The sequence below is a fragment of the Lissotriton vulgaris genome, chromosome 10 (genome assembly GCF_964263255.1).
Source record: "Lissotriton vulgaris chromosome 10, aLisVul1.2, whole genome shotgun sequence".
NCBI lineage: Eukaryota > Metazoa > Chordata > Amphibia > Caudata > Salamandridae > Lissotriton > Lissotriton vulgaris.
In genome coordinates, this window is record NC_141698.1 from 22509423 (window position 1) to 22523398 (window position 13976).

Here is a 13976-nt window from a genome sequence, read left to right on the forward strand (position 1 = left end):
AGTCAACCCATTCACTAAATCTTGCTCTAACACCACAGCACGATTGACTCAAATTTATCACAAGGTTGCTTCATTACGAACCACTGGTTTCAAATACCAATAATAGCCTCGACTGACTTGGTGACAACAAAACCTTTACAATGGGACAGAAGGTTGGGGTTGTGTTTCACTTGATGTAAATTTCGTTTCCTGCCTTACTTCTCTGCTATTAGAGTGCATTGGTTATCCTGGTGCACATAACAGAATCCTTGTTTGAAGGTGGTTTAGATGCAGTAAAAAGTGTTTGTATTCTTATTGGAATGTTGAGCAGTTGTGATGACGGTTGGATTACAGTCGGTTGTACCAGCCCGATGCCAAGGGTTGTGAGAATGCAATAAAGCTTAGTAGCCACTAAGCTTGTACACTGTTATTTAATGAACAGTTTTGTTGAGTTGTCTGAACCCGCCGGTAATGAGCCCATGCTACCTGCATTCAAGACAGACTTTATTTGGGAGGGAGCCCAATGGAGCACCCACACCCTCACCCTCACCCTCACTCACTCTCACTCACTCTCACTCACCCTCACTCACCCTCACTCACCCTCACTCTCACTCACCCTCACTCTCACTCTCACTCACCCTCACTCTCACTCACCCTCACTCACACTCACCCACCCTCACTCACACTCACCCACCCTCACTCACCCTCACCCTCACTCACCTTCACCCTCACTCACCCTCAACCCCTCACCCCCACTCACCCTCAACCCCTCACCCTCAACCCCTCACCCTCACTCACCCTCAACCCCTCACCCTCACTCACCCTCAACCCCTCACCCTCAATCCCTCACCCTCTCACCCCCACTCACCCTCACTCACACACCCTCACTCACCCTCACCCTCACTCACCCTCACTCACCCTCACCCTCACTCACCCTCACCCTCACTCACCCTCCCTCACCCTCACTCACCCTCAACCCCTCACCCTCACTCAACCCCTCACCCACCCTCAACCCCTCACCCTCACTCACCCTCAACCCCTCACCCTCAACGCCTCACTCACCCTCACTCACCCTCACCCTCAACCCCTCAGCCTCACCCTCACTCACCCTCAACCCCTCACCCTCACTCACCCTCACTCACCCTCAACCTCATGCTAAAGATTTACAAAAAAACCCATAAACAATTCTAAATGCACTAACTCTAATGCTGCGAGACCTATTGCATTTCTAATGCTTGTTTTTTTTTTAGTTTTTAGACGGCTCAGAGCGATACCATAAATGTCAGACCCCCGCGAGAGTTTGGCAAATCGAGGAACATCTACAGGCAAATGCGGGATCTTTAGATTAAATAATTTACAAATTCGAGTGTTCGAGGGCAAATTAAAATCTCCTGGATTAGCTTTTGTGTACATGGCCATGACCCTCAAAACCCCAGAGATGTATGGAGGGGTCTTAGCGGGATAACTCCTCCTGTGACCTGACAATCCACCCTCGCCCAAGAGGAGCACAGACGAGCTGCAGTTCAGGACATGTCTCTTCCAGGGGGTGTCGCGAGAAGCATCAGCTGGGGGCAAGGGAGGTTTGAGAGGGCATCCGAAATAGAGACCCAGAGTGAGTGCTTCTCATCTGGGCGGATTGATTTCCAGGCCCACTTCCAAAGCATTAGTGACTAGGTGTAGTTTATACTTCTTCTAAACAGGGGTAGGATGGTCTAAGCTCTGGGGAGGCGGTCGTTCCAGAGCAGGCCTTGTGTTGTAATGAAGACCGGCGCAGGACCCAGAAGTAAAGTCGCTTTATTTGTCAAAAGATGCAACCCCACCTCACCACGCTCCACGGAGTACCATTCCGGCCGTCAGTGGTACCTGGAGCGTTCCAAAACGGGGAGGTAAGGACATGAGGGGAGGGATAAACCATTTTATATAAATATATGTTTGTCTTGAAGGTTTTCTCATATAAGTACATACAAAAGAATAATTAAGATTAATTGTAACAGCTTGCCTCTGCACTCACTTTCCAGGCAGGCAGAAACCCTTCTGTTTGGGCTAACTTCTCAGACCAGAGAAGGTAGAAATCTTTTTGTCCAGGCAAACTGCCCAGACCAGGAAACAGATAGAAATCCTTGGATCTGGCCTAACTTCTCAGACCAGGGAACAGGTAGAAATCCGTCCATCCATTGTAACTTACTTGACAAGTAAGGGCTAACTTCCCGACCCAGAGGGCAGGCAGGGATCCTCCGTACAGGATAGCTTCCCTGAGCTAAGTGGTGTAACGCGTGTGCGCATGCACGTAACCGGCAGCAACCCTTCGCCCGGACCCCTCATCCCAGCTCTACCCTTTCTAATTACACTCGAGAGCGTGGAGGGCGAGGCTCGGGAGTGTTTACACGTGAAGGCGGTCTGCACCCTTGGCAGGGAGTGGGCAGAGGTGCCCACAGAACATCTGCAGCACAGATGTGCAGCTACAGGCCACGACCACAAAATGAGAGGTGCTGCTGGGGTAATTTGGGAGCAGTCGTCAGCGGTGGGTGGAGGGTGCAGGCACCACGTTCACGGATGCCCCAGAGCCCACGTGGCGCGGCGAAGGGTTCTGCGCCAGTACAGGCGTGTCTCTGTGCAGGTCACCCCACCTCATTGACTCAAGATGTATAACTCATGGTCCCCCAAAGTATGCCACTATTCTGCCCACTCAGAGTGCAATGGGGGGGGGCATACTTGGCTATTTATTTATTTATAAAGTTTTATATAGCGCAAACTTGATCCAAGAGGGTATCGGAGCGCTTTACATTTAGGAACGTTGCGTTAGAAGTTAAATCAGTTACAAGAGCATAGTAAGGTACGGTATACCTAAACAATGTTACAAGAATTCGTAGGAGGGAGGGGAGGAAGGAGTAATAATGGGGAGACCAGGAGGAACTGTGCCCAATGTCCGGCTGGGTAGGTGACGGTCAAGGGGTAAAGCAGTGCCAATCTCCTCATTAGCTGTCTAGCAGCTCCACCGGGCAGCAGCCATGTTGCTCAGGTCTCAGCGGTCAGGAAAACCAGTTTTGAATGCATTTGACTTAAGAAGTTTATATAGCGCTGGCTAGACCCGGCGGTATCAGAGCGCTAAACCAGAGGATCGTTGCATTACAAGTTACATCAGTTACAATAGCGTAGTAAGGTACAGTAAACAAACAACGAGGTTGAGAGAATTTGTGGGAAAGGAGGGGAGGAAGGAGCCATAGCAGGGAGATGAAATGAAAATGAAATGAAAATGAAATGATTACGCACTTGTATAGCGCACGACTACCCGTAGGCATCTCGGCGCTTGTACGAATACCGCCGAGGAACCCTTCCTGGCCTTTCCCTGTGAGGAGCCCACTCCTGGGCACCCCCAAGGTGAAGTCAGGCATCCTCAGCGTTGCTGGGGCCGTTGTGGAGATTAAGCAAGCTATTGCCCAGAGTTGCAGAGTGGGACCCATGATTAAAATAGGCACTGAGGCGAGAATTATCAGGTCAGAGGAAATTGAGCCCGAGACCCGCCGAGGCGGGAATTGAACCCTGGTCCCGTCCAGACTACTGCATCAGGGTTTGCCGCTCTAACCATTGAGCCACACTTCTCTACAGGACGAGGAAGAACTTGTCTAATGTCCGGCTGGGTAGCTGACGGTCGAGGGGGAAACCAAGGCCAATCTCCTCATTAGCTGTCTAGCAGCTCCACCGGGCATCAGCCATGTTGCTCAGGTCTCAACGTTAGGGAAAAAAAATTTTGAATAGATACATAGGCTACAGTAACAGAGTCGAGTAGTGGGAGAGCATTGTCTCCACTAGAGGATAGAGGTAAAGAAGGAGGTGGAGGGGTGGGAGTACAAACACACCAGAGAAGGAGCTGATGATAGCTTTAGCTCACTCTCGCGCTACCCTAAATATATCCAGGGGAGGGTAATAAACAGAAGGCAGAGAAGGATGGACCACCAAAGTAGAGTGACCATCAGGAGGTGCCCTGCAGGGCTTGTGATGTGGCTTCTTCATTGTCATACAGCTGAGGAAGGCCGCCATGCTGTATGAGATGGTTGGCTCTGTGGCGGTGAAACATCTTTAAGTCAAGGTTACACTCCACCTCTGTGTAACGCATCACGCGACATCTCCCACCCTTTATTTGCAGGTTTGTATAGCGCTGTGAATAGACTCCCGTAGGAGTGTCTACGCGCTTGTGACAACCGGTAGAGGAACTGAGAAAGGTAGTGATGCTGTTAAAATTGAACCAGAAGAGCTCTTTAGATCCCAACAAGGGAGCTTAGCTAGAATGAACTAAACAGAAAAGTTTTCAGGTATTTTCTGAAATGAAGCGAAAGTGGGAGTGTGTTCCAGAGGTTAGGACCTACCACGGACAGAACCCTGCCGCCTAACCTTGTTTTAATTATCTTAGGAACGCTCAATAACAGCTGTTCACTAGACCTAAGGGTACGGGTTGGGACGTATGGAACAAATTTGCTAGCCAAATACTCTGGTCCCAGTTCATTGAGGCCCTTATGAATGATACAGCAGGTCTTAAACTTCACTCGTTGACGGATAGGCAACCAGTGAAGTTTGTGTAGTAACGGTTTAGAAGGGGATCTGGGTGGTGCATTAAGCACCAACCTAGCTGCTGTATTCTGCACCACCTGCAGACGATCCAAAACCTCTTCATTTGCACCTGCCAAGAGACCGTTGCAATAATCAAGACGGCTGATAACTAGAGCCTGAACTAAAGTTCTCCTATAGGAGTCAGGGAGGAAAGGAAATATCCTACGGAGGAGACCTATCACGTGGAAACAAGATCCGACGGTAGTCATAACATGTTGTTTCATGGTCCGCTCCGGTTCCAGTCGAACTCCTAGGTTCTTGATTATTGTTTTAGGTTCAGGAACTGGGCCAAAATCAGGAGGCCACCAATCGGGGGACCATTGGATCCTGGCTTCACCAAAAAGCATCACCTCCTTCTTTCCAACGTTACATTGAAGAAAGTTGGAAGACATCCACCTTGCAGGCTGGAACCAACTGTGCTTCTCCAGCTCTACTCTCTAACTGAGCCTGGAGAAATATTATTGACACGGTCATTTGTGCCGTCAAAACTTCAAAAGAAGTATTAACTAAACAGGCATTGGCAAAGCTCCTAGCTCTCGCGTTTGGGACCTATTGAATTTGCCAATGATTTCTAGTCATGCACCACAGCGCAACATGGCTCGGAATTATTACATAAATAAATACATTAAAAAAATATTTACAAAGTGGCTGCGTCAGCAAGAGCTTATTTCTGGGCGCTTAGGGAATCCTGGTCTGGCAGATCCACCGGGTCCAAAATACAGTATCCCAAATTCTTCTAAATGTGGCCTTGAGATCCTTTCTCCCTGGTTCGAAAGTTGGTACCCAGGCTGCAGTGGGCACAAGTCGATGTCGAGGCCCTGCTCCGCATGGAGCAAACAGCCCCCTGTTCACTGTACGTACCCTACCTCATTCAGCATTCTTGTAACCCCTTTCTTGAGCCCTTTGATATCTGCTTGCTGTGTGCCACATTTGGTGGGTAGACGCATACTGCTGATGTCCAGACTCTGGACTGAGCTCTGCCATCAGAGCTAGTTACAGCAAGCAACTGGAGAGGGTGAGCGCTCGCTCTTTCCAAAGAAACGCTGCCTCATCTCGAGCCCTCGATGTAGGAGTGTAGCAAAGTTACAACAGGCACCTGGAGAGGGTGAGCGCTCGCTCTTTCCAAAGTAACACTGCCTCATCTCGAGCCCTCGATGTACGAGTGTAGCGTAGTTACAGCAGGCACCTGCAGAGGGTGAGCGCTCGTTCTTTCCAAAGTAACGCTGCCTCATCTCGAGCCTTCAATGTACGAGTGTAGTGTAGTTACAACAGGCACCTGGAGAGGGTGAGTGCTCGCTCTTTCCAAAGTAACGCTGCCTCATCTCGAGCCTTCAATGTACGAGTGTAGTGTAGTTACAACAGGCACCTGGAGAGGGTGAGCGCTCGCTCTTTCCAAAGTAACGCTGCCTCATCTCGAGCCTTCAATGTACGAGTGTAGTGTAGTTACAACAGGCACCTGGAGAGGGTGAGCGCTCGCTCTTTCCAAAGTAACACTGCCTCATCTCGAGCCTTCAATGTACGAGTGTAGTGTAGTTACAACAGGCACCTGGAGAGGGTGAGCGCTCGCTCTTTCCAAAGTAACGCTGCCTCATCTCGAGCCCTCGATGTACGAGTGTAGCGTAGTTACAACAGGCACCTGCAGAGGGTGAGCGCTCGCTCTTTCCAAAGTAACGCTGCCTCATCTCGAGCCCTCGATGTACGAGTGTGGCAAAGTTACAACAGGCACCTGCAGAGGGTGAGCGCTCGCTCTTTCCAAAGTAACACTGCCTCATCTCGAGCCCTCGATGTACGAGTGTAGCGTAGTTACAACAGGCCCCTAAAGTAGGTGAGCGCTCGCACTTTCCAAAGTAACACTGCCTCATCTCGAGCCCTCGATGTACGAGTGTAGCGTAGTTACAACAGGCACCTGCAGAGGGTGAGCGCTCGCTCTTTCCAAAGTAACGCTGCCTCATCTCGAGCCCTCGATGGATGAGTGCAGCAAAGTTACACACCTGGAGAGGGTGAGCGCTCGCTCTTTCCAAAGAAACGCTGCCTCATCTCGAGCCCTCGATGTACGAGTGTAGCGTAGTTACAACAGGCACCTGCAGAGGGTGAGCGCTCGCTCTTTCCAAAGTAACGCTGCCTCATCTCGAGCCCTCGATGTACGAGTGTAGCAAAGTTACAACAGGCACCTGCAGAGGGTGAGCGCTCGCTCTTTCCAAAGTAACACTGCCTCATCTCGAGCCCTCGATGTACGAGTGTAGCAAAGTTACAACAGGCACCTGCAGAGGGTGAGCCCTCGCTCTTTCCAAAGTAACACTGCCTCATCTCGAGCCCTCAATGTACGAGTGTAGCAAAGTTACAACAGGCACCTGCAGAGGGTGAGCGCTCGCTCTTTCCAAAGTAACACTGCCTCATCTCGAGCCCTCGATGTACGAGTGTAGCAAAGTTACAACAGGCACCTGCAGAGGGTGAGCGCTCGCTCTTTCCAAAGTAACACTGCCTCATCTCGAACCCTCAATGTACGAGTGTAGCGTAGTTACAACAGGCACCTGGAGAGGGTGAGCGCTCGCTCTTTCCAAAGTAACACTGCCTCATCTCGAGCCCTCGATGTACGAGTGTAGCAAAGTTACAACAGGCACCTGCAGAGGGTGAGCGCTCGCTCTTTCCAAAGTAACACTGCCTCATCTCGAGCCCTCAATGTACGAGTGTAGCGTAGTTACAACAGGCACCTGGAGAAGGTGAGCGCTCGCTCTTTCCAAAGTAACACTGCCTCATCTCGAGCCCTCAATGTACGAGTGTAGCGTAGTTACAACAGGCACCTGGAGAAGGTGAGCGCTCGCTCTTTCCAAAGTAACACTGCCTCATCTCGAGCCCTCAATGTACGAGTGTAGCGTAGTTACAACAGGCACCTGGAGAGGGTGAGCGCTCGCTCTTTCCAAAGAAACGCTGCCTCATCTCGAGCCCTCGATGTACGAGTGTAGCGTAGTTACAACAGGCACCTGGAGAGGGTGAGCGCTCGCTCTTTCCAAAGAAACGCTGCCTCATCTCGAGCCCTCGATGTACGAGTGTAGCGTAGTTACAACAGGCACCTGCAGAGGGTGAGCGCTCGCTCTTTCCAAAGTAACGCTGCCTCATCTCTAGCCCTCGATGTACGAGTGTAGCAAAGTTACAACAGCCACCTGCAGAGGGTGAGCGCTCGCTCTTTCCAAAGTAACACTGCCTCATCTCGAGCCCTCGATGTACGAGTGTAGCAAAGTTACAACAGGCACCTGCAGAGGGTGAGCGCTCGCTCTTTCCAAAGTAACACTGCCTCATCTCGAGCCCTCAATGTACGAGTGTAGCGTAGTTACAACAGGCACCTGGAGAAGGTGAGCGCTCGCTCTTTCCAAAGTAACACTGCCTCATCTCGAGCCCTCAATGTACGAGTGTAGCGTAGTTACAACAGGCACCTGGAGAAGGTGAGCGCTCGCTCTTTCCAAAGTAACACTGCCTCATCTCGAGCCCTCGATGTACGAGTGTAGCAAAGTTACAACAGGCACCTGGAGAGGGTGAGCGCTCGCTCTTTCCAAAGTAACACTGCCTCCTCTCGAGCCCTCAATGTACGAGTGTAGCGTAGTTACAACAGGCACCTGGAGAAGGTGAGCGCTCGCTCTTTCCAAAGTAACACTGCCTCATCTCGAGCCCTCGATGTACGAGTGTAGCAAAGTTACAACAGGCACCTGGAGAGGGTGAGCGCTCGCTCTTTCCAAAGTAACACTGCCTCATCTCGAGCCCTCGATGTACGAGTGTAGCGTAGTTACAACAGGCCCCTAAAGTAGGTGAGCGCTCGCTCTTTCCAAAGTAACACTGCCTCATCTCGAGCCCTCGATGTACGAGTGTAGCAAAGTTACAACAGGCACCTGTAGAGGGTGAGCGCTCGCTCTTTCCAAAGTAACACTGCCTCATCTCGAGCCCTCAATGTACGAGTGTAGCGTAGTTACAACAGGCACCTGGAGAAGGTGAGCGCTCGCTCTTTCCAAAGTAACACTGCCTCATCTCGAGCCCTTGATGTACGAGTGTAGCAAAGTTACAACAGGCACCTGGAGAGGGTGAGCGCTCGCTCTTTCCAAAGTAACACTGCCTCATCTCGAGCCCTCGATGTACGAGTGTAGCGTAGTTACAACAGGCCCCTAAAGTAGGTGAGCGCTCGCTCTTTCCAAAGTAACACTGCCTCATCTCGAGCCCTCGATGTACGAGTGTAGCAAAGTTACAACAGGCACCTGGAGAAGGTGAGCGCTCGCTCTTTCCAAAGTAACACTGCCTCATCTCGAGCCCTCGATGTACGAGTGTAGCGTAGTTACAACAGGCACCTGGAGAGGGTGAGCGCTCGCTCTTTCCAAAGAAACGCTGCCTCATCTCGAGCCCTCGATGTACGAGTGTAGCGTAGTTACAACAGGCACCTGGAGAGGATGAGTGCTCGCTCTTTCCAAAGTAACACTGCCTCATCTCGAGCCCTCGATGTACGAGTGTAGCGGAGTTACAACAGGCACCTGGAGAGGATGAGTGCTCGCTCTTTCCAAAGTAACGCTGCCTCATCTCAAGCCCTCGATGGATGAGTGTAGCGTAGTTACAACAGGCACCTGGAGTAGGTGAGTGCTCGCTCTTTCCAAAGTAACGCTGCCTCATCTCAAGCCCTCGATGGACGAGTGTAGCGTAGTTACAACAGGCACCTGGAGTAGATGAGTGCTCCCTCTTTCCAAAGTAACGCTGCCTCATCTCAAGCCCTCGATGGATGAGTGTAGCGTAGTTACAACAGGCACCTGGAGTAGGTGAGTGCTCGCTCTTTCCAAAGAAACGCTGCCTCATCTCGAGCCCTCGATGGATGAGTGTAGCGAAGTTACACACCTGGAGTAGGTGAGCGCTCGCTCTTTCCAAAGTAACACTGCCTCATCTCGAGCCTTCGATGTACGAGTGTAGCGTAGTTACTACAGGCACCTGGAGTAGGTGAGTGCTCGCTCTTTCCAAAGTAACACTGCCTCATCTCGAGCCCTCGATGTACGAGTGTAGCGTAGTTACAACAGGCACCTGGAGTAGGTGAGAGCTCGCTCTTTCCAAAGAAATGCTGCCTCATCTCGAGCCCTCGATGGATGAGTGTAGCGAAGTTACACACCTGGAGTAGGTGAGCGCTCGCTCTTTCCAAAGTAACACTGCCTCATCTCGAGCCTTCGATGTACGAGTGTAGCGTAGTTACTACAGGCACCTGGAGTAGGTGAGTGCTCGCTCTTTCCAAAGTAACACTGCCTCATCTCGAGCCCTCGATGTACGAGTGTAGCGTAGTTACAACAGGCACCTGGAGTAGGTGAGAGCTCGCTCTTTCCAAAGAAATGCTGCCTCATCTCGAGCCCTCGATGGATGAGTGTAGCGAAGTTACACACCTGGAGTAGGTGAGCGCTCGCTCTTTCCAAAGTAACACTGCCTCATCTCGAGCCTTCGATGTACGAGTGTAGCGTAGTTACAACAGGCACCTGGAGTAGGTGAGTGCTCGCTCTTTCCAAAGTAACACTGCCTCATCTCGAGCCCTCGATGTACGAGTGTAGGGTAGTTACAACAGGCACCTGGAGAGGATGAGTGCTGGCTCTTTCCAAAGTAACACTGCCTCATCTCGAGCCTTAGGTGGATGAGTGTCTTGATGCCACAACAGTCGCGAGTGCACAAGGTATTTAAATAGCCTAAACTACATAATGAGGTAATCTCAAAATTAACATTCCTGCACAGCCCAGAGCCTTAGTAACCTGTGTTTAAATTGCAATTGTATAGTGCTTATTACTCCTGACGCGGCACGAGAAACAAGCTGCTGGTTAAAGGCCTTGTTGTGAGCAAAGCCGAGCTTCTCAGTTTAAAATAGCACCAAAACGACACATCACTCCTGCCAACCTTTGTTTTCTGAGTCAGTCTCTGTTGGCAGCACTGCAGACAGACTGGGAACCCCTCGTGTCTGGCACCGCCCTGTAATACGCGAGCCTTGGGACTTGCCATGGGAGGCATTAAGTGAAGGGCACTGTGTTCTGTCACCATTTGCTATATTATCATTCTGTGGGAACCCATCCTTGGCGCTGTAGCAGGGTGTTCCTGTCTGCAGCCAAGCGTCTTGGAGCTGGCCATTAGGATCCTAAAAATGGTGTAGTATATGTTGCCATTTGACCCCAATATGGCTTCCTGTCCATTCGCAAAGTTGCTTTTTGGCCTTGGAGCGCATAGGAACCATAGAAAGTAGCTATCCACTCCCCTAACCAGACATGCTTCCCATCTCCTGAGTATTGTATCAACCCCCCCCTAACTAGACATGCTCCCATCTCCTGAGAGTATTGTATCAACCCCCCTAACCAGACATGCTTCCTGTATCCTGAGGGTATTGTATCAACCCCCCTAACCAGAAATGCTTCTCGTCTCCTGAGTATTGTATCAACTCCCCTAACCAGACAGGCTTCACTTCTCCTGAGAGTATCAATCAATCGGGTCTCAAGGCGCTGGGGGGGGAGGGAGGTGGGGGGTCAGCAATTCCGTTCAGCCGAAGAGCCAGGTCTTGAGAGCCTTCCTGAAGGTGTTCAGGGAGGTAGCACGTCGGATGTCGATCGGGAGCTTGTTCCAGGTCTTCTCCACGATGTAGGAGAAGGCTCTTCCCTCTGTTTTGAATCTGCAGATGCGTGGTGTTTCGGCGATGACGAGGTTGGCGGATTGGAGGTTCCTTTTGGGTGCGTGAAAGGTAAATCTGGTGTTGAGGTATTGGGGTCCGGTGTTGTGTAGGCATTTGTAGGCATGGGTGAGTATCTTGAAAGTGACTCTCTTTTCGATGGGGAACCAGAGGAGATTCCGTAGGTGTTGGCTGATGTGCTTGTGTCGAGGGATACCGAGGACGAGTCTAGCGGCGGTGTTCTGTATCATCTGGAGCTTGCGGAGTAGACACTTGTTTATGCTGGTGTAGACGGCGTTTCCGTAGTCCAGTCTGCTGGTAATGAGTGCGTGGGTGACTGTCAGGGGGATCCATTTGAAAGTCTTAAAGAGAGACATTATTAGGCCCTCCCTTACTCACATTATCCAAGAGGCAGTGGTATTTGCCCTCCCTTACTTGTGTTAACTAAGAGGTGCTAGTAGGCCTTCCCTTACGTATTTGATCCAGGAGGCAGTGGTAGGCCCTCCCTTACTGGTGTGATCCAAGAGGCAGCAGTAGGTGTTTTGAAGAAAGACATTCTGAGCTATATTATATATAATATAAGACATTTTAGTTCCCTTGCTCACTTGTGTGATTGGAAAAAGTCACAGCTGGAATACCTGGCTGAGTCCCCTCAATTCACTGTTTTATTCATTCAGTAATGTGCTTTGCTTCTCTGACTGAGTCCGTTTGTCTTGCTTATGTGTCTGAGTAATGTGGATAAAGTAGGGTTCGGTCCACCCTGCTCTTGTGGTTGATGGAGTGGTTCGTTGTCACCAGCTTGAGAAGTTAGTTAGTTTGTTTACATTTGGGTATTGGAGGGTTAGTGTCCTTGCTGTTGCGATTGAAGTTCTTGACTTGCCTTGCTAGTTTGATTTCTCTTGCTTCTGTGGCTGTAAATCTATTTAGTTGCTTTGATTATGCTGTGCCATTTGCCCTCTGTTTGAAAGCATGTTGGTTTCGCCTTCCTTACGTGATCTAGGATGATGCATTTTTCTCTTCTTTGCAGGTGTGGTGCTCGTGGGGGAGTGTAAAGCCCCCTTGCTTGCATATTCCACCATAACCTTGCTGACCTCCAACTTCTCTACCTGGTCTGAACCTCTTGATGCTCAATCGTCTCTCTTTTTCTCTTCTCTGCAGCCAATTGTCATCACGGACGACTTCTGTGGATTGCTTCTCAACCAACCCCTGGGTGGCTTGAAGGTAATCGAAGGGGTCCCACTCTTAGAAGAGAAGTCCGAGGGCATGGCCAGCGTGGCGGCCTACAACTACAACGAGCACTCTGTGGTCTTCATCGGGACGCGAGCTGGCACCCTGAAGAAGGTAAGGCTTCAACATTGCGTTTTGCAGTAATCAGCCTGTTAGCGTCTCCTTTTCTGCCCCTTTTTTGCACACTCACTGCTGTTTTTATAGTATCACCATAGCTTTGCCCCTTGTATTAAAGCTTCACTTTTAAAAATTCATTGATTTGTTGCTACATTTTAGTATTTGTGTCTTCGTCTTTACCACCTGATCAGTCTCATAAGAACAGCACCTGCGGGATTCATGTTGCCACCGATAAAAACAGATAGTTTTAGCAACAACAGGAGAATATCTCCCTCCTTAACGCGCACCTTAGTGAGTGTGACTTCACCAAAGGTCACCATAATCTCTCCTGACCTTTACATTCACCACCATATTACACACACATAGGTCCTGACGAAAGCCAGCATACGGTGTAGCCTGGCTGAAACATGTAGACCTGATTTTATACTCATGGATATGAGAGACCTAATTTACCTCTACACATATCCACTGATCTTTAACCACTGCCAGAGGGCCCAGTATTAAATAAATAAACTTAACTTTAAGAGACCCTGTGGATAGTTTTTTAACACACTCCAGTTCACTTCACTGCACAATCGCCACACTGAAAAACCAGCTCTGCTGTAATACAGGCGTTTTAGCACACCCGGGGTGCACTCGGGATCGTGGGTGGGAACCGATGATGAAGCATGCCACCAACTAGGTTGGGGGGGGTGAGGGTTTTCATAAAAACGAATGGTTTTTCCAGAACATGAACATTTAGCTTCCTTAGTGAGTGCTAGTTCTTCTTGATTTTTCTTATATCTACCGGGGGACGTGAACTAGCCCCCACGGACACTAGATCCTCCCACTCTTTTTGATACAGAAGAGTTCTGTAAATGAACAGAAATTCACTCTTCATATAAGGATAAAGGGCCTGAATTAAAGAGTTTGGCGGACGGCGTATACTTCGTCGGGATGGCAAAGGACAATACTAATCCAAGCAGAGAAACTTGCGTCTGCCGATTTTCAGATTTGTCGGCCGTTCCTGTGGGTAACACTATACTTCGACAACATGTGTTATCGGAGTTCCTGTAAATGTAGGAAATGTTTGACAGAATCTACCGTCGGCCATGATGGTTAGCCGTCAAACTTAACAAAAGTTTTTTAGTTTTCATAAAATGAATTTCCAAAGCTGGAGTTTGTTTTTGAGTAACAAAAAACTAACAACCAGACCCTGGCAGCTTCCTTCCAGGGCTTGGGGGTTATTGTGTTTTTTCCTGTTTCTAAGCGCAAGGCTTTTGCTGGTGCTGATGGGCCAGAAAAAAGACTTCACACAGAGGGTGGATGGCACAAAGGGCCTCCTGAATGCCCCTATTTTTTTGTGCCGTTGGGTGAAGTATTCCGTCGACTGACCAACCGACCATGGAATACTTGC

At 49.9% G+C, this 13976-nt stretch overlaps 1 protein-coding gene across 1 annotated transcript in view; it reads left to right on the forward strand.

Annotated features, from left to right (window-relative positions):
- The window catches only part of PLXNA3 (plexin A3), a 522917-nt gene that overhangs the window by 108408 nt on the left and 400533 nt on the right, over positions 1 to 13976 (forward strand). The window contains exon 3 of the mRNA XM_086940293.1: positions 12395 to 12577. Within this exon, the coding sequence (XP_086796419.1) occupies positions 12395 to 12577 (183 nt within the window). The remainder of the gene's footprint in view (positions 1 to 12394; positions 12578 to 13976) is intronic.